Genomic DNA, 27173 nt, shown 5'->3' with positions numbered 1-27173 from the left:
CAGCATACGCTCTGCAATACCCTATGCAGTTACAAAAATGCAAGTGACAAACAGCATTGATAACATTTTATCTCCTATTAATATCAGATAAATTTATGGTTTATTTAAAAGGTAAAAAAAAAAGGAAAAAAACAGAAAGAAAATGTTTATGGTTAAAGATCTTCAGTACTGATTCATGTTGACCTAATTTTGGCTCCATAAAGTCTAAACTCTAAGCTAATTCAGTAGCAGAACAGTAAATTCAAAATTACACTTGCTTCTGGAAAACCTACTTTAGGACTCCCATCTTAACATCTATTCATAATTTCTTTCAGCATTATTACCCACAAAATGGAAAACAATAAAAAGAGGTATTAGTAACTAACAGGAAAGTCAATGGGAAATAGATGAGTTGTTTGGTTTAAAAATTGTTACCTTTTTTGAGATAAGCCATTATCTGAGTCCAATCATTGTTTTTTTTATTTAATATTTTCAAGTAGTTTGCATAATAAATGTAAAAAAATCAGGGTCTAGCAACGTTGATTCTCAGGTGACTACAGCTGTGCCTTTGGTTTGGCCTACAGCTATTTGCTCCAGCCAAGGAGGAGCCTCAGAAAAACTCATCTATCTCCAGGATTAAGAATTATCAATTGTGAGATAACAAATAATAATGAGATTTTTTTTTAAAGAACTTCATAATAGTTTTTGCTTGATTTCATAATTTCTCTTGAATATCCACCTTAAGAGAAAGCACAGAAAGCAGAGATATTGTGCTCTCTCACACATTCCTATCCAGAAGTACATAAGATGGCTTCTTCCCCCTTCCACATGCTCTTTTCAACCAAGCATTTAGTGGAAGCCAAGGTTTCTAATGTTTAATCACAATGGGACATTTAATGAGGCATTCTTTCCATTATCAAAATACCCACTTTGTCTCACTTTGTGTGAAAAATTATGTGAGAAGCACCAAAAATAAGCAATATAACTTCCCTACATATTTGACATTCTCCAAAAACTTCCCAATAAAAGATAAACAGCCTTGACAGTCACTCCCTTTTCAGTGATTAGAATCAACAATATTGCTTGACAACTAAGCTACTTATCCCTAAGCTTAAAAGAACTCTTTCTTTGCACCTTAGCGCTACATAAAATTTTTGGCCGTGCCATGACAGAGTTTCCTAACAGTGCACATGGAAGTCCTTCTCAAGGTAACAATGTTCTCAAGTTGTTTTCCTATTTTGCTTTTATGTGAGAGTTTGCCTCACTGTCTGTTGGTCACTCATCTTCCATGACTGCTGCTCAGGTCTCAATCAGCACATGATTATGTCACCATCTTCCATGTTTACCTGGCTTTGTGTGTACTTGAATTGAGTACATTTATTGTGAATAGAATATAGGCCCATCCATTTCATAATTAACAATGTGCATTTATGCTTTACTATGCCTGCATAACTGAGGAAAATGTTTCAATCCAGGCAAGATCTGAGAGCAGACTTGATAACAATTGTTTGCAAAAATAAGGGTTTTTTTCAGGATATCATTATCCACTATTTTCCTTTTATTTTTCAAATAACACATAGAGTCACGAGTATATGGAGATTTAATCTGAGGATTATTTTGTTTTCTTGGATGTTGTTTTGGGTTTTTTTTTGCCGGGAGGGGTAATTTTAAGCACTGAACTGAAGAGTTATTACCGATTTTGTGAAACTATTTATCTGCTCTAAGATAGCATTAGATTAGGGAAGTGTTGGGTTTTAGGTTTTTGGAGTTCTTTACAGACTTGACATACAGAAATGAAAAATAGCTAGGATAAGATACAGCAGGTGTGCAGGGGTGTTACAGCACACAAGCTTATCCTGTCCACATATACATGTTGAGCCACCATTAATGGTAAGCAGCTGAGTGCTTGAAAAAAACCGCGAAAGTTGAGCTGTTTTATCCATAGGGAAGAGGTTAACCATGACAAACAGTATGTCCAATGAAATACTCTGTCTACACTCACATACTCCCTCTGATTATAGCAACAGCAAGTTAGCTAAATGAAGTGACAAGGCTGAAATTCCATTACTGCAGCAACTACAGAAATGCATCTCAAGCCCAAAAATAGTCTGTGATAACACAACAATACTGATATTACTGAAGTCTGTCTTTGATGATCACTGGGATAATATCAACCTAGTGCATGAATGTATGACTATTAATGCTGGTTGGGTAGATTATGGGGAAAATAATTTTATTTTCTCTAAAGTACATTGGTAATTGAACTTGCCACTGTCTGACAGTTGGCCTGACGTTTCCTGTCTCTGTCATGCCTCCTCATTAATCCTCTAATACTACCAGTTATGTTTGTCCAGCTCACCAAATCTGTGACTTTCCAAGATAAGCTTTTGTTTTCAGATGATCCTACCATATTCTTGAAGAGGTTTTTTGGTTTCATTTGGTTTTCCTTGGGGTGGTGGTATTTTTGTTTTTTAAAGCAAATATGATTTGACTATGTTAATGCACATTTTTCTTGGATATTTAGCTGTTATCAGTGACTCCAGTATTATTAGGAAGCAGATGGAACTTCTCTCCTGGTATCTTGCCATCCTGACAGAATGATGGATGTGAGCAATTGAAAAATCTTTATCTTATTCTACATTTCTCTTAGATGTTTTCTAGCTCCTGCTTTGAAACTGACACACGGCTTGGCATCCACTTTTCATGGTCCTTCCGTGCTCTGTGCTTCCATCGGGTTGAACATTACCCATACTCATTCACAGTTTGTTACACATTCATCTCAGTTTGTTTCTTACCTTTTTCTCTGTACTTAGACAAAGTCGAGTTCTTATGGACATATCAGAGCTTTGAGATTGCCAGAGGGAAAAAATAGGCTTGTTTGGCTTGAACATACTAATCAAACTTTTCACATCCATACACTGCTGTCTCCAACTCCTTTCAACTTAGTGTATAATTTTCCTTCCAAGGGGTAAATTACCTTCTAATTGCTACCTATGGTCAAACAACTAGATTTGTAGATGAGGAGAGAGCAGGGGATGTCATGCTCAACTTCAGCAAGGTTTTGAACACTGTCTACCCCAGCATTCTTGTATCTAGCTTGGGATATTATGGTCTTGATTGCTGGAGAGATTTTTAAAAAAAAGACTGACTAGGTAAGGTGGTTCACTGGTAAGAGGGCAGCTCCAGAGAGGTCTAATAGCAGCCTGCAAGTACCTATGAGGAGGTATCAAGAAGACAAAGTCAGATTCTTCACAGAGGCCCATATGACAGGAGGATGGGAGACAGATAATTTATGTTGAAATGAGAGATTCAGACAGGATGTAGAAAAAAACTCTTTTATCATAAGGACAGTCAAGCATCACCCAGAGAGGCTGTGCCATCTCCATCCTTGGGGGCTTTTAAGATCTAAATGGATAATGTCCTGCGCAATGTGATCTGCTCTCATAGCTTACCCTGTTTAGAATTAATGACTTCCTGCAATCCTTTCCATCCTGAATTATGGTCCTAAAACATCAAGAGCCCCATGTCAAGAAAAATTTTATTCAGTTTTACTTTCGCATCCTCTCTAAACATACATTTATATAGTTATTAAGTACCATTTCTGCCACACTGTTACAAAGATCATACAGCAAGTTCTATTCATGTTGGATTAGAGACTGTGATTATTTGGCAAGAATCTATGAGGCAATGTGCAATATGTTGTTGTTTTCACAGTGCCTTGGAGAAACAGTAAAAATTAAAACAGAGTGTAATTCAAACAAATGTAAGTTTCTGCATCTAGGCAGGAAGAATCACGCAGGAAAAACCCAAATGAGGTACGAAATAATGGTTCTTCAGAATAGTATCTGAAATTAACAACAAATCACAAATCAAATATGAATAAAGGAATTCTGCTAATATTCAGAAGCATAGATAGTACATAGAAAACCACAGAGAAGCACAAACCAGAGATGCAGTTCCTCAGACATGAAGAGTTGCTTAAACCCTTTTCCTCCTAATTAATTCAAACTGTGAATATCCCTACAAGGCAGAACCAAGAAAATACATGCAGGGCTTTCTTTTTGTATTATTGTTTTATTATTTAAAACTGCCCTGAAGAAATAAAGAATGCAACTGTTCTTTTAAACAGTTTTGACTATGTGAATACTAATGGAAAAGATTACTTAAGAGTTCTTATTGATTAGTTTTTCCTTTATATTTTTATAGGACCTTCAAAATGAGAATATAAGTTTATTATTATGGCTGCTCATAAACCATTAAGAACAACACAAATATCTTCTTTACAAATGGGAAGGTAGAAGGTCCTGAAAAATAATTCAGGTTTGAATGTGAGGAAGTAAATTTATGCAAATTGCTGTCAGTCATCTATGTATTCATTTCACTAGCAAAACAACATTATAAATTATCTCTAGCCAACAGTTCTTCATCTGAAGGCATGTGATGCAAATATTTATTCAAAACAGAAAAAGAAAATCACTTAAGGATAAGTGTAAGTCTTACCACGCCAATAGAAAAGTAGTTATTGATGATGTTGTAAGGCACTGGGTCTCCTTTCTCATCTTTATCATTGGGTATTACTTCGAATTTCCACCTGTCCAGTAAAATCTCTGTGCTATTCTCAATGTCTTTTAAGATCTTCATCAAATTCTCACCTTCATACCCTAGCAAAACATAAAACCAGTTATTTAATCAAGCATAATAAAGTTTCATTACATTTTCTTTCTCTTTCTAGATGGCTGGTTGGACAGGGCTCTGAGCAACCTGATCTAATTGAAGATGCCCCTGCTCATTGCAGGGAGGGTTGGACTAGTTAACCAGCCTTCAAAGATCCCTTCCAACACAAAATATTCTATGATTCTATGACTGGAAAAATGAAATCTATGCATATAATACCTTAAAAGCAGGATTGTGCTTGAAGTATTGACAATTTTCCAGCACTTGCCATTAAAAGAAGTACAAATACGAAGCTAATTAAGCATGTAAATTTAGAATAACTCTACAGATTTCAGTGGTCATCAGATTTGTGATGAAGAAAATAATGAGATTTTCAAAATTTGCCAATCTCTTGAATTTTCCAAATGATTCAAAAAGCTACTGTGGTACTTTGCAAATTGTTCTTGATGTGAAATTAATCTTAATATTTAAATTTCTTTGATTTCAAAATTTATGGAAAAGAGACATATTGTAGTTTTGCCTGACAAGACAATGAAAGGTTAAAGGCTGTCTACTAATTTTCATGGATTGTTTCAATCTGGTTTAGCATAAAAAATCCAAAATTGCAAATCTATAGCTGATAGCTTTATCAGCAAAAGTAACATTTTTGCATATTCCAACAACTTCTTCATGAGTCTCGTCCTGCTTTGTAGAGAGAGCTTACTCTTACTTGCAAATAAGCACCCACATGTATTTCACTAAACTGAGTAGAAAACTTGTTTATTCACTCATGAGTATATACAACATACATGTGTGCATGAAGAAAAACTGGGGGTTTTACTACGGGACATTATCAACTCTGAATATTATTCAGAACAAATGACTTTGTAATAGACAGCTAAGATCTGGGGATTCAGTCCTTCTTCAAAGCAGAAAAAACAAGATCTTCTATTCAAGAAATATGTACTGCCAGTGTCATTAACACCTTTAGCAGGCCAAGCCACTCAAAGCCTCCTTGATCAAAACCCATTGCTGATGTATTTGTTTACGGCTGTCTAGCACACTTTTGCTAGTTACTGACAACCACCACATGACAGCAGCATGCACAATTCCATTTCTCTGCATCCTTGAGATCACTCACCAGCAATTTAGTTTCTGGAATCCCTGTCTCCTCTCCCATCTATGGAAGTTCCAGAAAATCTGTATTATGGTATTGTTTACCACAAAGCAACTGGGCAAAGAATGATGAAACCCAGAATATTTTCATACTGCCTTTTTCTACTTTAGTCCAAATGGAATCACGTAAGATACAGGACATAAATAAAAGTGAAGGTAAGGACAGGTCCCAGCTAATGTGATTAAATGTCCTCATGGCTGGACTGTGCTTGGAACAGCAGTGACACAGACTAGTGACTTCCTATGACCCCTTTCAGCCTAGTTACTCTATGGCTCTATGAACAATTCAGAAAGTTAAGCAAGGCTGATTTGGTTTTGGCTTGCTTGTTTTCCTTCTTTTCCCCTAAGACTATAAGAATGTAAACAATCAACAGTTGTGACAGAGAAAATAAAGGAGGTTCTCAAATGATTTGACAGAACATTATGGTTAACAAAGTGCTACAGCATGGAAACTACTGAGAATTTTCTAAAGAATATCTGGCAACAAGGCAGACATTTGGAAAGGAAACTGATGAGACAGAAGAAGTAAGATAACTGCAAAGGCTGAGAAGTTCCAAAAAAAAACCAACCAAGTTCCAAACACAAAACATCTCAATTGAAACAACCAAGACCTGAAATAGACCTGGCTATGAGCCCATAAATTGAGGTGCTTTCACCACAGATTGACTCTGGTCTAAGATTTTCTTCCTTGTGTCTCCTTCAAGTTATCCTGTAATACAAATTCTGAACAGAATTTTTGGAGAAGCTGAGTGTAAGTCTCCATACATCCAGGAAAGGATGCAAAGGGTATTAAACGTTCAATTTTCTATATATTCTTCTTTCAGCATTTTTTGCCTTCTCTTTTTCTGATACATAGTACCACAGCACTTATTGTCTGGAATCCTCTGTAGGAAAACAGAAAGGGAGTGGATCAAAGGAACTTGTCCAAGGCTGAGACATGTTTTTCATTTAATATTTTTAAAGATTAAAAAAGCTTAAACCACTCCTAACCCATTATTAGACGTTTCCAGTAACCCTTTCAGAACAGTCCCAATTAAAATCCATTTAAGACTGCTCCCTTTACAAGGTATTTATCAAAGCAGTAACTGCAATACAGATGGTAAAAAGCCAACCAAACTGCTATACACTATTCTCATTACACTTTGGAACGGTTTTGGTGTCAGCAGAAGCTACAAACAAGGTATGAAGTGTGATTACAACCTTTAATATCTTACATATCTGTACAACATTTACAAACAGATCATTCCAAAAATAGATAAGGTGATAATGGTTCTTTATGAAAACAAATCCAAATGTGGATGTTGATGCAAAAGGTTTTTATTTTTTTTTAGTTCCATAAGACATTGCATTTTCATTTGTGTTTACCTCCTCCCCATCTCAGACACCTTGCTAAATCATTGCCAGTCCCAAGAGGCAGGATAGCAACAGGAGGATGCTTAATCAAGTTCGCTTTCTCTGTGAATAAAGAAGGAAAAAATGTAACTAAGGAACAAAAATGATCTAACTGCATGTTATTATATGATAACTGTGTTAGGTTTTGTTTCAGTGAAAGACTTGTTTTGTATATGAAATTATGCTGCCTGCTCAGCAATGAGCATTTCACTGTCAGTCCCTTTTGTAGCCCCTTCTCCACTCGATATTCAATCCTTAATCCCAATTTACTCATTTGTTATCATAAGGATTTTGTAATCCTAATTTACTCATTTGTTATCATAAGGATTTCGTAAATCATAGATGTGACAAACATTCACAAACAATGATACTCAAGATCTTTCCAAGACTGAGTATGGTGTTCTCTGTCTAGTTCTCAGCTCTGCCATTCCCAGCTATGAATGCAGAAAAGTAATAGTTAAAGGCATGAATAATGAGGTGAACCTTCTACTTTTTCACCTAGGTGACCAAATTTGTGTTTAACTGTGTATTCACCTGGATTTGTATCTATACCTGAGCACCACTACCAAGAAGTCCTTGGAACTGACACAAGACCTTAGATGGGTTTGCCTGTCAGGAATTAAACCTGCCATCCAAAGGGGGCACTTGTCTGTCAAGTCTTTAAGTAGCAATTTTGTATTTATTAAGCAGTGTTTTGAAATTAATGAATTTACAGTGTTTTTTCAGTCTTTACTGGTATTTTTGTAGCATTTTAAGCCCAAGGATCTCTTCAAAACCCAATGAGAAAACCCTTGTCAAGAAAGCTTTTCTGAAAGCTGGAATATATATTTCAAATACATAATTTGTCAAATTTCCCATTTAATGTGAATGAATAGTATGTCTAGTTTAAAAGTTATAATTAATTAATCAGTTATTTTGTTTATAGAATTATGCACAATTATCAGCAATAATCAGCAGGAGTTTATCTATACAATGGATGTAGCAGGGGACATCAATGTTTATCAGTATTTTAGAAAGGGTTAAAATTCATATAGCCAGTTTAATGGAAATTTTTCAGAGAAAGTAATATTTAATAGAACAATTTTTTTTAAAGTTTCAAACTGATGAGAATTATTTTTTGCTTTTGTTTAATTTTTCTTTCTTTTCTTTTTTTTTTATTTTTCCCCTTTTTTTTTTCTTGCTCTGTTCTCAGATAAAGGTCTTTGTGTATCAAGACATCAGGGAAAATCAAATTAGAAAGTGTCTAGAAACAGGTGTGCTCTTAAAGTTTCTATACTAAAGTGCTTTAGCTCCCTAAAAGGCAGCACTGAAAACATACTTTCTGCACCTATTAAAAAAGATGGTTCCTGGATCCCCCAAGTAATTTCTTAGTTCCATACCTCAAAAAATGGTGCACAATATAGTGCGTTACTGAAAGAGAAAGCAACTGCATGACATTTTAGACCTCATGAAAACAGTGATGACACAATTAACAGCTGCAAAACTTTGTTTCTTGCAAGTTTAGACAATGCACTTGATGTTCATGTACATTAATTTATGACTCTGAAAGCTATTTGAGAGCTACAACCAGTAGCTTGCATTTGCAAAAAGACTTTTTTCCATCCAAGATTAGAGATATTCCTTTGCTAACGTTCCTTCATGACATCAGGTTTACATTTCAGTGAACTTTTAAAGGTTTTCTGGTCCCCCAAAAAGCACACACTTTTAAACACTTTAGATAAAATTTCAGTTGAGTCTTTTGACCTCTCTTGATCCTCTTCCTGATTCCACTGTCACACATGCCCACTATTTTTCTCTGCAGCCTAACACCAAATAAATGTTCATGTGATGTGGAAGACATTCTCCTTAACAATCCTTGATAAAATTTAGTCTTGAAAGTCTGCAATACCTTGACTTCTGGGCCTTCCTTATGATTTGTACAGAGAACTTTGCAGACAACTGACTGAAAGAACCCCAAAACTGACTTATCTCTTAATACATGATCTCCATTACGGGATAATAGAGCATAGCCAAAAATTCGGTAACTAAAACAAGCAACTGAGCTAAATTAAATTGTCTTAAAATTAGCGAGTCAGATTTGATTCACTTGTGGAATAGACTTTGAACTGAAATTAAAATAGATTAATTCAAATTTCTTGCTTTCAGGAAATCCAGCAACACTGAACTTGTCTAGAGATTTTACATAACTTTTGCAATTTGAGTGCCTTTAAAAATAATCATGTCCCAAACTAACACATTTCAAACATTTAAATGAACAAGCTGTTGCTTGAAATAGTTGTATCCATGCATTGGTATGCAAGGAAGACCATTAAAATGAAAACCATGAGGCAAGCAAAACTGTGTAAAGACTATAGATTACCTATGCAATCCAAAATCCAGCCTACTGTTCCATCTCCACCACATGCTAGTACTCTGAATTCAGCAACATCTCGGAAAAAATTTAACCTAAAAAGAGTAAATGAAGATACCTAATTATGATCAATATAATTGTGCATTATGTAAACATTTTATGCCTTAAGACATTTCATTTAATAGTAAATAGCAAGTGATCACTTAAAATAAAAAGCAATTTTGCTTACGTATTCATTTTTTAGACAAATACTACCCAACGTTGTTATTAATTATTATCAGTATTATCTGAAATATTTTAAACAAAATCAATAATTTAAGGGTTATTATGGTACACTAACACTAAAAAAAGTTTCTACCTGATGGTTAGTCCAACCTTTGTCTCACTTCAAGTCTTGTTTGAAACCATTATCAGAGAACATTATCTGTTCACCTAGTTGTAAATGGATAGGTAGTCTGTCAAGACAGAAAAGTCTATGTTGTCTAAATGTATTAGCCAGAACATTTATTTGTGAAGTTCTTTCTATAAAGAAAACTTCATACTTCTGGTAGGACACTGGTGCATATTAAGCTGGACATTCTGCGGTTGGTAAAAACAATTCTGCATCATGGTTTAATACAAAATGAGAAAGCAGCAGATTGAAGGCACACATTCTATCATCTTAAAAACCGTATTTTAAAAGTAAAATATCTTTGGTAATATTTGCTTGGCTATTTTTGCTTCCATATCCATCAAGTGAGTATCAGCACCTACTTAGCCACTTCATTCTATAACAATGTTGCATAATGCTAAAAAGTGAGGATATATCAAAACAACGCTAAGGTGCAATAATTTTACTTTAAAAGCATCATTTCAGGATAGCTTTTGATATATGCTGAAATCATCCCTTACACATAAACTGTGACTAGACAAAAAACTTCCAGTAATCTTGTTGTATTACTCGGTATGTATGTATATGTACATTCACATATATTGTATTCATTAGTGTTACAGATACCTTAATGGATATTCTACATTCTAGTGACCAGATCTGATTTCCAGTTTGCAGTCTCCTAATAAATGCACAACTAATAAATACATTTTACACAAAGTCTTGAACACAAATAAATATAGACAATAGCTTGTAAGTGTTTCATTCCAACAGTTTTCCATATGAAATTTTAATGCTGCAGGGGGAATGGAGCTCCTGTCCTTAGAAAGTTTTAAAATTTTTTTGGACCTCTTGATAAAATCAAGAGCACATGAAAAATTACAGAGTAAAAGAGTTAGAACGGGAGAAGGAAATGAAAAAAACAATGACCAAAAAAGTTATGTAAAATGTAGAAGATGACAGGACAACTTCTTGTTCTATTAGTTTTTGACCAGAATTTCAATTTTAGCCAAGTTGCATAGAATTAAGCCCATCACATGTCCCACTCCCTGTAATTTTCTTTGCTCAGAAGAGCTCTTAAGCAATTTCAAGTGCAAATATAATGCCTGAAGGATGCTTATTCACCTTGTATTAAAGGCTGCCTTGACCTTCTCACCCCTTTTATGTTCTACTTCACACATCTGCAAGAAAAGTGCTGTAGGATTTCCTGTGATTCAAAATGTCGTGTGCCAAATCTGACTGGGTACACATGGGGAAGAGATCTAATAAGCATATGTGCTGAAAGGTCCTCTTCTGGAAGTCACCTCACACCACTGCAAGAGTAGGCACTGAGATATGCCCTGGCCCCCAGGTGTGCATGTCCATCCCCTCACAAGGCCTGGCATAGAGACAAATGCTCCTGCCACCAGCATTCCCACTTTGACCCAATGTGTTGGGTTTGCAGAAAGTTACCAGGTGTAATTACATTGCTTCCTATACTGAAGGTATTTCAGCTTAATTTAAAGTCAAATTATAGCCCAGAGGTGACGTCAGAGTGACTTCTAAATTTTAAACATTTCTACCTCATGTAGCAGATGTGGAAAAGAAAGTCCAGAAAAAAACAACCAACTAAAACAACACCAAAAGTACAGGGTTGATTTTAGCATTGCTCCAGACTGGCAGAATATAGACCTAAACCTCTGCCATTTTTTATAAATAAGCTTCTTCACCATATGGCTATCAAACATTCTTTTTGTTTTGACTATATAGTTAATCTTCATCAGAAAAGAATAACTTCCAAAAAAGTGGGGGACTGAAAAATCCGGCAAAATCATATTGTGAAAAACATTTTCAATAGGCTGCATTTGTATTTCCCTTGGAGCTTTTTATATTCACAGACAGTGAATTTTCCAAAGTATAGCATTAAATTCACATAATTTTTCTTTTCATTAATTTAAATATAAAAATAATATAAAAATAGTATAAAAGTCCAACACACAAAATAAATAAAATACATGTTACATTGTATATTTGCATATATAAATGTAGTGTATATAAATATAGTATAGCAGATATAAATATTTATAAAATCAAATTAATTTATAAAATTAAATATAGTTATATAATTATATATGTAAATAAATCTTATTCATTGAATTAGAATGTGCAGCCCACATTAGGAGTTGGGAAGGGAACACAGTTTTATAAGGTTTCATTCAGACTCAGTAAGCGTTACACTTGTAAAGAAAGAATTTCTTTCAGATTTCTTCATAGACCTTTACGGAGAAATTCAGTATTGCTTAGCAAGAAAACTGTGCTCGGTTAGTGTTTTAATAGCACCTGTTACTTTTTATCCACCATTTTTGACATGTTTTCATAATCACTTCATCAAATCCATAGGAGTGCAGGGGATCTATTTATGAATAAAATACCAGTGCTAGAGGATGTAACAATTTGATTTTGAATCATGCAATTAATTGATTTATGCACAGGTAGCAAACACATACACATTCGTATAAAACTTTTTAAGGAAAGACCTAAAGTATTTATTTAAATTTATTTAATTAATTTAATTTATTAGAGTAAAACTGAAGTTTTACTCATAGTAATGAAAACATAAATTGCAATGTTTTCCATTTAGTTCCCCGCACATGACTTTTGCACTTATATCCAAGTGCAGCGCACTGTGCAGAACTTCAGGTGCTCAGCCACACAAGGTGGCATAACAGCAGCAATGCATTAAATCTTCAGCATTCTTCACACAGTGGAAGCAAAACTTAAGACTGTCTACAGTCCAAGCAAAGAATAATCCACTAGTGGATCTCAGGATAGGTATAAGGTGCCAACACCACAGATGTCATAGAAGCAAAAATATTGTTAAACAGCTGCTTAAACTACATCTTTAAACTCAGGATTTAAGTTTCATATGTGAAGACTTGATGAATTCTAAGTACTACGGATTCGTGGTGTACAAAAATATTTTTTATCATTAGAGTACAATCAATCCAATGGCTTTGCCATTCTTTGGCAAAAATGTAATTCTTCTAAGAAAATATGGATCAGATTCAATATTTTGTTCAAAAGAAAATAACCATGCAGTTATTATTTTCTAAAAATACTCTTGGTGTATGTATCTTTCCAGAATTTGGGTACTCCAAATGTCCAATAGCAAAGAAATGCTCTAGCAATCAATTCAAATGATTAAGGAAATTCAAATAATCAAGGAAAATAGTGTAATTTTCAAAACAGGCCTCTTGCTTTGTGAAGGTAAAAAAGCCCAGGTGCTGTAGATTCCCAACTAAATTACAGTGTAAGTTGTAGGGAGTCAGTTTTGTTATCTTGGGCATCTTTTAAGTGGGCAGAATTTAAGATTTAGAAAGGCCTGTTGAGGCAAACTTGCAACTAGAATCTAAAAACTAGGTGTTCTCCAAATTAAATGATTAAGGAAGTTATAAAGAAATACAACTTTTGTGGATATAATTTCTATTATAGAGTATAAAAATACCATAAATTAGACATTTTAAATAATAGAACTTTAGGGAACAGAGGCCTTTTCAGAGGGACAAAGGCTTTGTGAAATGCCGACCTCTTCACAGAGTCCTGCGGCTCTGTGGCTCGACTGCTATTCATCCTGCTATTATTTACCTCTCTGTGAGGTGAACAATAACTGAATTTCAGATTCTTCAAGATCATTAAATCCACAATAACAGTTGTTGTCAGAAGTAGAAGACTCCTATAGAGATGTAACAACCAAACAGGGAAACTCTTTTCATGGCTAAAAACACAGGTGCTAGGCACAAATTACACAATGCATCAGCCCAGCAATTTTCACGTCACTGTGTTAACTGTGGCAGTCTGTAACTGTGGAGTACCTTTTATGCCTGTGTTCAGCTGCAGAGCCTACGAGGTTTTTCCAGCTCACTCATATTCCTCTACTGCCAATTAAAGAATGTCTAAACCATTAATTATTATACCCATGCCTAAAGTGTTGCCCTTTGGCTTAGAGCTTCTCGATTTTCAGGCCTCGCAGCAGGTCTCCATTGCTGGAAAAGAATCAATGCAAGAGTTGCTGCCATGAGGTTTATTTGCATCATGTACATATTTTTACATAGACTATGTACATAACATGTCTTGACATAAACTGCTCCAGAAACCCTAACTCAGGCAGGCAAAGAAACTAACAGAAATGTCATTGCTACTGTTCCTGCACTGCTTCATGTACCTTCCCATCCATTATGAAAGAAGACAACACTTCCACTTCAGTAATTGTACATTGAGATACTGATACTAAAATTCATTGTCAACTTGTTCAGAGTATTTTTCTGTTGTCCTGCTGTATTCCAGCAGTTACAGAAAAAATACACAATAAATGGTATGAGGAAAGGTGGGGATTTTTTGTTATTTTTGGGGGTTGTGTTTTGGTTTGGGTTTTTTTTGTTGTTGCTATTAATTTGGAGTCCTGTATTCCAACACATTTCTCTGCAATAGCATGGCTATCCCACCAAAGAGATAGAACAACAGACATAGCAACTGATGCTGACCATTAAAAAAAACCCCAACAAACCAGCAGTTTCACAGTCCCCCTAAGATTTATGATTTTATTAGTCTCCTAGTTCCCTTGTCCTTTTCTCTGCTATTTGAAAAGAGGATACTTAGATTGTTGACAAAAATGAACTGGAAATATCAATTCATGTCAGCCACAGATGTTTGGAACTCAAGTTAGAAAACTTGTGAATGTTATCTTCTTGCTTGATGACAGCAGCCCATGAGAAAAATACCATCAAAAATTAAAAATGTTAACTTACAGGTTAAAGCAGACAAGCTGGCTCTACCAAAAAAATGCAAATTCTTAGCTAATACTATAAACATTCTCTAGGTTGAGTAAACACATCTGAAAAGAGTATTTGAAAGCAAAAAAACCAAATCTCAAAATAGGCTCAACTGAAATGTACTGCAATAATCATAAATGCTTTAAAATAAATATACATTATGTTTATCCCTTTCTACTAAATAACCTATTGGGATGAAGAATATACTTTTGCTTTTCTCTGTTCTGTACAGTACCCAGATCTGTTTCGTTTTGATCCAAATTTCATATATGACAACATAAACACAAAATTTTGATTGACAATCCAGTATAACTGGCAGTATAGAGATGGATGAATAAGGGGACGGAGGGATGGATGGATGGATGGATGGATGGATGGATGGATGGATGGGCAGGTTTTATTAGGCAATTCAGCCATTGCAGAAAACAAGTACTGGTAAGTGAAATAGCAGAGTTTATTCAACTTCTCACTTAATGGACAAATTATATGCAGCCTAGAAAGTATTGCCAGGGGCAAGAAGTGATGGCAGGAGATAAACTGGAAATTTAGGATTATTCATTTCTGTGAAATGAATAAAAAAATATACCAAAACAAGCAATGTCTGTTTGAAAATTAATTAGAATTTTCTTCAAAGTGACTCTGAACTAAAACTACTTCGATTCCTAATAGAAAGAGAAATTGAAAACATTTTCTAAAAAACACTGTCCTGGTTCAAAAGACTAATGTTTAAATTGCCTCAAGTGCACGGTTTCAGCTTGAACTTAACACTGCCCTCTTGTGCCTCTGCCTTAAAATGCATTTTCTTTCACATAGCCAGATTCATGAAAACTAAATCACCAATGGACAGAAATGCAGCCAGATTTTTTTTTAAGTTCGATGAAATAAGATGAATTTCAACAAAAATATTTCAGTTGTTTTAAAAATCATCCTCTCAATTTCTAGCATGGTATTTCTACTATACAGTATGCAAAACAATATTGGTTACTAGCTTTGTCCCAGTTAATTCTGCCAGTATATTTATTCTTTGAACTAAGAGTACTTAAATTTTCCATACGTGTCAAGACTAGCATAAAATCAACAAACTCCATTCGAATAATAAAAACAGCACTAGCATTCAGGTACAAGACAATTGCAGGCATGAAAGATGACATGCATGTCATTATCTCCATTTTTTTGAGCTGGTTTTGAACCATTCAGCAGGTTAACGTTAACCACACTGCAGTGCACGATATCTTCTAAAAGGATTGAGCCCAATATGCTTTTCACTTTCATCAATGTTACACACATCTCAAGTCTAAGACAATAAATAGCTGATAGAGTATAGTTTAAAGAGAGAATAGCTTCCTGTACATTGGGCCTTAAACCCAGAAGTACTGTCAGAAACAGAGCATAGTCTTTCCAGTAATATAAATGTGAAAACTGAAATGTAACTTTGCAGGGGACAAATCAGACAAGTTTCCACCTTCATCTTCTTTTCCTCCAACTTCAAAGAAAAAAAGTCTAAACAAATAAAAACTGCAAAGATTAAAAAGAGAAGTATTCAAGCAATAGTGTAAACTTAATGTCAGTGAACATATATCTCCTAATATCCTTCTGCAACTCTTCACTGATGTAAAATTTCATGTATCGGTGACATAGGTAAATAGCACCCAGTATGTAAAAAATATTATACATAGCACATATTCAGTTCTGCTCTTATTTTCTTCTACCAAAGCACCCCCGACTTAAAAAGGAGACAAAATCAGGTGGCAAAGGTTGGTTGATAAACTGTAATTCTCCTGTCTTCACTCGAATGCAAATTAAGAAGAATCATGGAGGAAGCACATTAAGCAAGAGACTGCAATGCCAGCTGGTTCAGAGAACACTTCAGTCCACGTAAAATGTCCCTGCCAGCATAATGTAGCCTGGCCAGTCATTTTCCAACCACTACATTTCCAAGATTATGTAACTGATAAGGAGTGTGCAGTCACCAATATATTACAGACACATATACATGCGCACATGTGTATTTATGTAAAAGAAATGGATGTCTTGCAGGTCAGTCTTTGAGGTCGCTGATATCTGTAACACAGAAGTAATGCCCCCGAGAACTTGGGTTGCTGATATGGCAGTTAAAGCTGCAACGAGAATTAAATTTATCCCACAGTTCTTATAATGCATATGCTTTCAGAAAACCATGCAGAATAATGCATGGTTTTCAGTAAGACATATGAGACATAGCTTTATTTGTACATGTAAAAACATAATACCTATACATATCTGCAGCCATGCAGAGAACTGCAGTGTTGATACATTCCAAACATGCTATATGTATTTCAGTCTGTTCATTTGATTATACAGCATTTTATTAAATGAGTTCCTGGTAATAATATTAACTGTAGACTTACCCTGGCATTGGTCCATTTCCAGAAAGACTATAAACTTGACGAGGATTTAAAAGGTACTGAAATTTTCTATAAATTCTGAAGAGGTAAAAGAGACAAGGAAAAAATATTTACAGACATGTTTGAAATTTGTTTAAACTTTTCAAATGAAAGAATTAAAGAACTTAGAACATACTATAATTATTTGAACTGCGGGAACTCATTTATACAAAAAATCAAATACTTGAACACAGCAATTATAATTCATACATAGAGAAAGTTGAGACAGAAGTACTACAAGCTATTTACAATTTAAATGCTGTGTATAGACAGAAACAAAATGCAATAAAGAGGTATAATTACACAAGAAAAGGTGAATCACAAAAGCATTTCAAAAAGCATATTGATTTGTATTAAAGTAACTCCATGGCAAAGGAGACATTTTTTCCTGAAATTTATTGCAAACAGAGAATTACAAGTATAATTAATTGCAAAAGCTAATTGGCTTTGCCACCCACCAAAAATATCTCCATAGGCTGAAAAACATTATGATAGAGAAAACCTATGGTCAACTACATTTCTTCAGGATTACATTTGAATGGGAAGAAAATGAAAATGATTTGAAGCCATTGTTTTACTAAATTAGACTTATTTTAAAATTATCTGGATAACAGGAAGTAATTTACTGATACAGCATGACAAGCATTGGCCTATCCCACAAGGGACCCCATTTTCTGTCCTACCCTCAGCAATTATTTCTTCAAAATTGTAAATTTAGAAATTTGAGTTTACTTGTCCTAAAAGGATGATAGAGTTTTTTTCTTCATTACAAATATTAGAAATGTAATTTCCTACATTGACTAGAATGTGGTAGCTGATTCGTTTCTCACACAGAAACAAGAAAGCACACAAAAGAGTTGAAGCTCAGAATATATAAATATACACCTGGGATCTATGGCAATAGTTTAAATTACAAACCCATGTTTCTTGGTTTTAATTTTCATGTTTCTGTCCTTAAGCTAATTAATATTTTAATATTTTTGAGAAAACATTAATTTTTTCCCCTGAAATATTGCTTCCTTTCTTTATAATGGCTTAAATAAAATAGAAGCATAATAAGAGCTGAATTTTAGGTTAAAATGTCCACGTTTTCAAATACAGCAAAATAAAACTGTCTAGACACAATCTATGTGCACATTCAGGGATTTTTCTTTCCATATTTTTTTCTTAATAGCAATGCATAATTTATCAGGGTAGCTGGAAGACAAGTGTGTAAAAATACTGAATACAAACAAATTCATAATTATCTCTAAAATTGCCAAATTGGAACATTTTCTTAACTTGTTAATTATTTAGTGATATCAGCTTCATAAAGCATTTTATTCAAGCACACTCACACAAGGTATCCCCGATGCCACTCCTGACAGAAAAAGTCAATATGAAATGACTAGTTTCATTTTCCAAGTATGTATGCATCATTGTCGATGGCTGTGACGATGATTAGATCAGACTTTTAAGAATGGATTTACAACATAATACATATTTTCCCATTTTACAAATGTAAAAGGAGAGTTTTTTAGTTAGTGTGTGTGATTTGCTTCTCAGAGACATGTAGGATTTAACTTGGTCAAAGGTGATGCTAATTTAATTTGCCTAGCTGGCCATAAGAAGTTCATGAACAGTATTTTTACGAAGTCCCAAAGGTCTAAGAGTTATTTTCCTAAAGTTTGGTGCTACAAAACATACTAGCCATTACCTACACTCACTCTGCTGTTGTCAGGTAACACTGAAATGCTATAAAAGCCTTCTTAATAAAGAGAAGGCTGGGTTTCTCTACTCAGAACACAGAAGTTCAACTGCAATGATGAAGAGATTACACTGACTCGTACTTGACTCAGTGCATACCATTCACAGGTTCCAGTTGAACATCAGTACCAGCTAATCACTTTCTAATGACTCATTGCAAATGACACATCAAGCTTTAAGATAGTAAATGCATTTACGTATTCTAGTCTGTGTAAAATTCATAAATTGATGGCTCATTTCCATTCATACATTCTCCATAACAAAAAAAGCTAGAAGCTGCCTATAAATGTTTCCTTCACACTAAGTTGTACCCAGACCTACCAGGGTGACACATGGATGTCAAGGAAATGGACAGTAACTTAACCTTCCAGTTTTACATCTACAGTACCAAACAGTGACACTGACAGGGCTCTGAATGCCTTGCTTCCACATGTAAGGAAGGAATTGGATGTGGTTTGCTGTCACTGGAGATTTGTGCAGACAAGGACATGAGGTGGTGTGGTGGGAAATGCCCCAAAAGACATTTTTGGGATGAAATGCAATTTCATGAACAAAGCCGGTTTATGAAGTTACCACTTGTCCACAAACAGCTGCGCTTCTGTGCCTATATTTGGGTTTATTCTGTGAACTGGTATACTAAAAATACTCAATTTAAAACACAAATCCTTCATTGTCATTTCTCTTTTTACCTAAATCATGCCCATGAATCTCATATAAACCTCAAAATACTCTGCTAGCATAACTGAGGAGGCAGAAAATTAACTCAGGAGTGGCCAAAGGAGCTGGCATCCTCTTTAAACAGCTCAGCTGCTGAAGAAAATACTTCTGAATGCCCCTTGGGCTGAGTTAGACTGAGCTGTCTTCTGAAGAAGAGAGAAAATAAATGAACAAAACCTTGCTGGCAATTCAAAACTGGCAATAAAGTTGACTACACTGTGGAGAAACCTGGCCATGGCAATGCCTTCTGCCACTACTGGGGGATGCATCTTCAGTCATCTAGGGGCTCTTCAAGATGTGGCTAGTATAGGCTTAATTTAACCCTTATGTCAGACAAGGAAGAAGCCAAGGATTCCTCCCTAAAATTAAAAAATGCTAATGATCTTCTCTCTCAGACATGCAGTATTTGAAAAAGATAGGTTGGAACTGCTTTTACATTTTGTCTCAATGTTAAATGAAAGCTCTGAAAGCCAGATCAGTCAGAGGGGAGGAGGGAAGAGCTACTATGAACCAAAGTTATTTGAAAACTGCAAAGGTTAAAAATATCATCAACCTGTATTGCATAGACACTGAACGTGGAGTCAGCAGGAAACGTCAGTGTACGGAAGCTGATCTCCAGTGCATCCAACAGCACATTTGTCAAGGAAACAATTGTGTAAACTCACCTGCTGGTCAGGCAAATAAACTGGAAAATGGGGAAGTGGAAATCAAAGTAATGAGTATGGCAAAACAACAGCATGATTTAGAAGGACTCCTATATGAGAAACATTACCTTTAACAATAGCCTTTAGAAGCACTACATGCTCATTGTACATTCTTTCTGTTGAAAGAAACTATTTTGTCAATAGTGTACCAAATATATACATTCCATTCACAGATTGTTGAAAACTGTTGCCTTGGTTAGTCAGATCATAAATGCAGACATCCCAAACTGATAGCCCTAGAATGAAATGGATGTCCTGCATTTTTTTTGGATGAAATTAACTGCACCTGTCCATTTCATCCACAACCACTGAAAATATGTTACAGTGTGATATAGCCTGAGCAATTCACTTGCCTGGGTTCGATGAACTCCTATTCAGTCTCATGCTCAGTTAAAATCCATTTCTGGTATGCGTAAGCCTTAAATTCATCCACTTTAATTCTGTTTTTTTACTTTCTTCTTAATAAACATTGACTTATATTTTTGTTCTATTATAAACATATGCATTGTCTAATACACAAAATCATTCAAGACCAAATAACGGTAAATACACTTGAGTTTCACATGATGGGCAATTATTAACCTCTTAATTGAGAAGAAAAGATAATTGGGCTATTGTCATAATTCTTTATTTTGTAAAGTCAATGGTCTTTAAAACAGAAACCTATTCAGGAAGAAAATGCTATTTATCACTACACATTCTGAAAAAACTTATTTTTAACATAATGAAAGTTTTAAAATGTATTGATAGGACATGGTTGTAAAGAATGCATTTTTCTGTTCCGAAGGCACTTTTTCTACATATCCATTTGTTTCCCACCACCCCTCTGTTTGAACATTTAAAAACTAAAACTAAAGTACAAAACTTTTTTTACCTTTAAGTCATTCTCAGTTCTTTTCTTTTGCATTTGAGAGATTTGAAAAAAATTACAAAATACAAGTGGAAACAACAATGTGTTACTGGGGGTGTGCATTTATTCAACTTGTTTTCAGTTGGATGCATAAACTCTCTCAAAGGGCAATGAAATGGGCTGTGTTATCACATGGCAAGACATAAAATCTCATACGGGGAACTGTGGGAACACTGGAGACTTGACAATATGCAATAACCTTTCTGTTTTCAGTGAAAGTCAATTAAAAATCTTAATTCCATTCATCGTGACCTCTCAAACACAGAGAGTCCTAAGTGAAAACTGAGGAATAGTTTTCAGTAGAAGATTTGCTTAATCTGAATGAATCAAGATAATGAAATTCTGATCTACAAAAATTAGAAGGTTGTGGGTTTATTTTGCTTTCTTTTTCTCCCCTCACTGCTGTGGGAATCTTATTTTTGTTGCAGCATATCTCTAGTCCCACCCTCTCAGCACCTGACCAGATTACAAAATTGCTATAATCAAAAAGCCTGACCTGAATGCCATTTACTTAAATGTTGGACTCGATGAGCCTTGTGGGTCCCCTTCCAACTCAGAATATCTGTGAATCACCATAACTGTGCATTTTGCAAAGTAATTTATGTCTTGAAATGTCTGTGATTTTACTTTCCGCAACGTAAAACTGCCATAAAATTGGAGGGTAGGGAATATATGGGAATCTTCTCTTTCTGGTGACTGACTGTAAAGCAGACAGATAAAACGCAAGAAAACTAAAAAAAGTTCAGTATTATTTCTCCTGAAAATGTTTTCATCCCTTAGATTGAATACTCAAACTAATATACACTGTTAACATCCTTATTTTAGATTTTTGCTGCTGGCATTGATACGAAACATTAACACCTAAAAAAAGGAGGGCAAACCCCTTCTTACCAAATAGTCCATATGTGGACTATTTTAAACCTTTTTGAATCTGGCTTTATATCTAACCATGAGATATTATCTCCTGATGGTGAATGACCTGAGATATGTTTACATGACTATGCAGTTGACCTTCTGATGTGCTTCTCTTAAAACAGAAATACTGAGCCTGCGACCTTGACACATTAGTATGCAATTTAACATTTTGTGTGTGTGTGTGGTATCAAAGCCAATTTAAGAAGTTCTTACACTTCACTATACTCAGCTGCTGGTGCCTGCCCTCACACTATAAGCTTAATTGTGTAATGACACTTGTGGATAATGGTGCTAGTGAATGAAGTGTGTATAGGGCATCCATTTATAAAATTCAAATAATTCCTGTAATCTGTTTGGCCTCAGTAACAGTTTCATTGACATAAACTGAGAAGTGTTAGACTGCAATACATGAAGGGGAATAGGAGCTTGCGATGGGGATCAGGTTTTAAACTTGCTTTTACCCTGGAGAATACCTAACATTAAATGACATCCCTAATGCATTAAGCCCATTCAGATAGTAACACTTGAGCCCAATTACAAGCTGGGAACTGAAAGCTGTGAAACAGCATTTCATTAAATTGTTTCTAGGCTATAACTAACTGTGTAAGTGCAGCTCTCTAACCTGCCTCTCACCTACATAATTGCAGACTGGATCTCTGATCTATTCACTTCATATTGGTACTATAAGAAGTCAACCTGAGTGCTAGTGCAGATTACCTTCCACAAGACCCCTGACTGCACAGCAGACCAGGGCTACCTCACACTGAGACTGTGGCTGAAACATGAAAACTCAGGATGGCCCACACTGTTTTGTTCCAATTGCAAAGGCATGTTCTTGAAACTGTTGAGAATTAATCTTTTCGATCATTAACTGCCTTTGACACACCTAGCTGATATCTAGGTACACATAATCGGCTCTCAAGTGATAACCTGTTCTCTCAGAGGCCTTCAAATACAGTTTTAGTTAAATGCTCCTCAGCTGTAAGAATTACTCTAACAACTACGCTGCAGGATTTTTTCCCCTTTGACTGTTTACTTTTAGGGGCACAGGAAGACGTGGTGTAAGGGAGGCAGGGCGGAGGAGGTAGGAAAAACTTGTCCCACCACCTTTAGAATCACACTGGATCCTTCCTTTTGTGCTTCTGGCAATCCATATCACCAGTATCCACAGGTGTCACCTTCAGCTGGATCCTGGCCAAAAGACCATAATCTTTTCCACGACTTGAAGTTACAGCACTGACATGGTGAACTAGGCTATAAAAATTTAGTGATTTATGTGATGACCATAAATGGCCATAGTGTTAGCATTTGGGATTGTGAAACATGCTCTGAAAAGTCTGTTTAGGGGGCAACTAATTCAGCTTTCCTGCCTGAGTACCTCTGCTTTATCAGGCCTCTGATACATTAACACTTAAACTAATAAACTCATACATTTTAATTTAAATAAATATAATTACTGACATATGTAAAATTAATATGTCTTTAAGTTTGTGTGATCGGACTCCAATACTTTAACTGGATTTTTAGAATGCTTCCTATCTACAGAAATCAAAAGGTTTCTTCGAAGGAAATCTTATGAAGAGGCTTGAGAGCCTCTACTACCAAGACTTTAAAAAGCAAATCATACGTTAGAAAATTGAATACTGCTTCTAATTTACTGGCCTGCCTGTATAATCATTACATAGATTAAAAGAAAACTGTTAGCACTTCAAAGTTTTAATACAAGATGTAGCAACTCATATCTTCATGCAAATCACACAAACCTACGCACTGAATAAAACTTTTTTTTGATTTGAAACAAAACTGTTCTATAAAATTAACTAGTTTTTAAGTGGAGAATTTATAAGTACATGGATATAGGATGTTCAATTGTGAGGAATAAAAATATAAAATTTTGGATTTTTTCCTCATGTACAAACTTTTAAAATTCATTTTTAAATGTATCACAGACCAGAATCAAGAAAGCGAGGAAAAAAAGAAAAAGAAAAAAACCCCTTACCTTTCTCCTTGTTTCCCACCACTTTTAGGATTGACAAAAACTAAAAGTGGATGAGTGCCTGGAACTGGAGTGATCTAAAAGAAGGGAATAACACAGCCACTCATTAATGCTGTGTGTTGCATTCATTTTTTTCCTATAGTAGACAGAAAACAAAAAGCTTAATGCAAACTCTATGTTATGCTATGTAATCCAGCTGGAAGCAATACCATAATTTGCAACAATCCTCATTTCATTAATTTGCCAGAAATTGCAAGTGACTTCTCTTTTAATGGTCTCTGTTTTACAGCTGTGTTGCCATTTTAACCTATGCCACTGAAATATTGAGATATATACATATATAACCTCTCTTTATATATACATTTGTGTGTGTATGTGTATATATATATCCATCAGTAGAGAAGAAAACTTTAAATGCAAATCATACATGACTTACTCTGACAGTAATTCCATAGAGAAAAAAGCTTAAAAGAAACTGTATTTTGGCGTGAGAAATGACACTATATTATAGACTCTGAAGGTAAACTATAGCTATATGGAACATTGAACTTAACAGATTTTTTTTTTTAATTACAGCAATGATTACCTGTAATATTTGATAGGATCAGAAATCACAAACTTTTTAAAATGTGGCAGCCATAATATTTCCAGGTGTTTAAAGGAACACCTTTCAGCTGACAAAGCTGAAAAAAGGTAGAGGAGAAACCATATGGAAGAAAGGCAAGTCACAGGAAAAGAATGTTGAGGAGAAGGAAGGAAACGACGACTTCTACTATTATTTCTTTAAAATCCTCTTGTGTATGGAAAGTTTTACACGTTCACATTAATATTTAGCTTTACAAACACCTTCATTCTAAGTAATAGTGTTTGTGTTTTCACACTCTGTGTGTGTTCGTTGCCTTTACTCCATAGACTTGAACATTAAAAAATCACATCAGATGATCTCTAATACAGGTTTTTAAACCATTTGGCTAGACTATTCATATTTAAAAGTATCACTTTTAGAAATATATCAATTCCAGAATGTTTCAAACTCTATTAAGAGTTCAAAGTCAACATCTCCAAAATCATGCACAAACAACTTCAGAGATGAAGCTTAGACCATCTGTGTTTCAAAATGACACATTGAAAGGCCTTGCTCTAAATCCTTATTGACAATTCCTGAAATAACAAAATCTGAAGATTTCATAAAGTGTAATTTAAGGCAGAACCTAAGAAACATCACAGCTAAGGAGTTTTACAAGCATACTATAGATATATGCATATAATTCTACAGGCATCTAAAAGCACTTGTCTTTTGGTAGGAAATGTCAACTCTATTCATGATTTCACAAAAAATAGAATCAAATCTGTTCCAATACATACAAAAAATAATGGAAAACTCCACGAACTCAGTGGTATTAAGCTTAACATAAAACTCAGTATAACCTGGCACAGTAAAGTGCTGTATGTTGAAACATACATCAAATTGCAGAATACCGTGAAGTTTGTCATATATTTAATTTTTACCTACTCTTTTAATCAATTTTAGTTATTTAGCCAATTCCCATGGTGTTTATTCCTGTGAACTAAGTGTAAACCAATGGTGCTCACTGTGACAGAGATGGAATACCTACTGAAATCCCTTAGGACGCAGGTTAATTAATGAGACTCATCCTAAGGTTATACATGATCTATTACTTCCTCTAATTAGAAATAATAATCCTGATCATTATGCTGGTTAGCTAGAAAGAAGCAAGATGAATGTCCTTAACTATGATTAATTGTCTTTAAGTCGTGCAGACCTCCACTGCCACTAAGTTATCTGCTCACTCTGTCTGATGGAAGGAAGGTTTGGGCTTGAACTTTTTCTCAACAAAAGCTAAATGATGGACTTCTATTTCAAATCTTTTATTTTAAGACTCAATGATATTACTGCAAGTAGAAGGTTTCGAATCATCCAAAAAAAAAAAAAAAAAAAAAATCTAATAATTAGTCTATGTTCCACTCTGTTCCAAAATAAATTTTAATTAAATTTTTACAGCTTTTCCAAATTACTTTTCCAGATAACATACGGTATTTTTATACAATGAAATGCAACTAAAGATTTAGACTAAATCAGTGAACATCTTCAAGCCCTAATCTAGCTCAATTTATAGGCAATCTTCAAGATGTTATAGGATAAGTGACTTAAAGTAAAAAGTGGTGGAGCACTTATACACAGTTTCTCCCATATTGAAAACAGAAGTCTAACAGCAGTAGTATGAAGATCTTTGCTTTGTTACCTTCTGACTTAAAACATAAATGAATGCAATTAACATACTGATTAAGTTTTCTGAAACAAAATCCTCGCTTACTGAAGATCTTATTAAAATGAGACCATGCCAGCAGAAGCAGAGTATTGAGTAGCATGCCAGATATGGGAGAATTAGAGTAGTATACTTTGATCAGATTTAGAATGTTTTCTCCAGACCATCTTTGGGCAAAATACTACATTAATTATCAGTTATATTTATGGCATCTTACATCTTTGTGAGAATAGTTGAAAAATTACACTATCTGTGAGGGGAAAAAAAGCCCTAACATTCTCATTAATCCCATCCCTTTCAGTAGGATAGCCTTCAAGGTCCACCCAGCCTTCACAATAACCAGGTTATCCTTATTAATGCCAATCAAAACTTTAGTATTTGATGTTAAGGTGGCTTCCTGCTGCTCAAAACCAATCTAATCCATCAGTGAAAAACAAAGATCACAGTATAATCGGCAAATTAGGGCCATCGGTGCAGAATTATTTCTAATGTTGTCACCATGATTACCAGTATTGTGTTATGCACTACATTACAAATGTGTCATTACAGAACACCAAGCACTTCAAAAAACACCTCAGATCTATTCAATAATAATTCTACCGTCTTCATCCCCACTCTCTTTTTCTCTGTCTCTAGTGGTAATAAAGAAAAGCAAGGATGAAACCCAGGCTTTTGAGTCATCTTGAAAAAAGAAGATAGAACACAGGTTTTGGATTACACTAAAAAACTTAGAGAAAATCTTACGA

General features: G+C 34.8%; 1 protein-coding gene across 10 annotated transcripts in view; it reads right to left on the bottom strand.

Moving 5' to 3' along the window:
• The window catches only part of DGKB (diacylglycerol kinase beta), a 381383-nt gene that overhangs the window by 188724 nt on the left and 165486 nt on the right, over nucleotides 1-27173 (bottom strand). For all 10 annotated transcript variants that reach the window (XM_032110604.1, XM_032110600.1, XM_032110590.1 and 7 more), the window contains 5 exons: nucleotides 24143-24216; nucleotides 17116-17190; nucleotides 9560-9645; nucleotides 7174-7263; nucleotides 4480-4640 (listed from right to left, as the gene is read on the bottom strand). In XM_032110604.1, coding sequence (XP_031966495.1) covers nucleotides 4480-4640; nucleotides 7174-7263; nucleotides 9560-9645; nucleotides 17116-17190; nucleotides 24143-24216 — 486 coding nt within the window. The remainder of the gene's footprint in view (nucleotides 1-4479; nucleotides 4641-7173; nucleotides 7264-9559; nucleotides 9646-17115; nucleotides 17191-24142; nucleotides 24217-27173) is intronic.

Source organism: Corvus moneduloides, chromosome 1 (genome assembly GCF_009650955.1).
Source record: "Corvus moneduloides isolate bCorMon1 chromosome 1, bCorMon1.pri, whole genome shotgun sequence".
In the NCBI taxonomy this organism is placed as follows: Eukaryota; Metazoa; Chordata; class Aves; order Passeriformes; family Corvidae; genus Corvus; species Corvus moneduloides.
The sequence above is the reverse complement of the archived record's forward strand: the minus strand, read 5'-3'. Positions and strand labels throughout refer to the sequence as shown.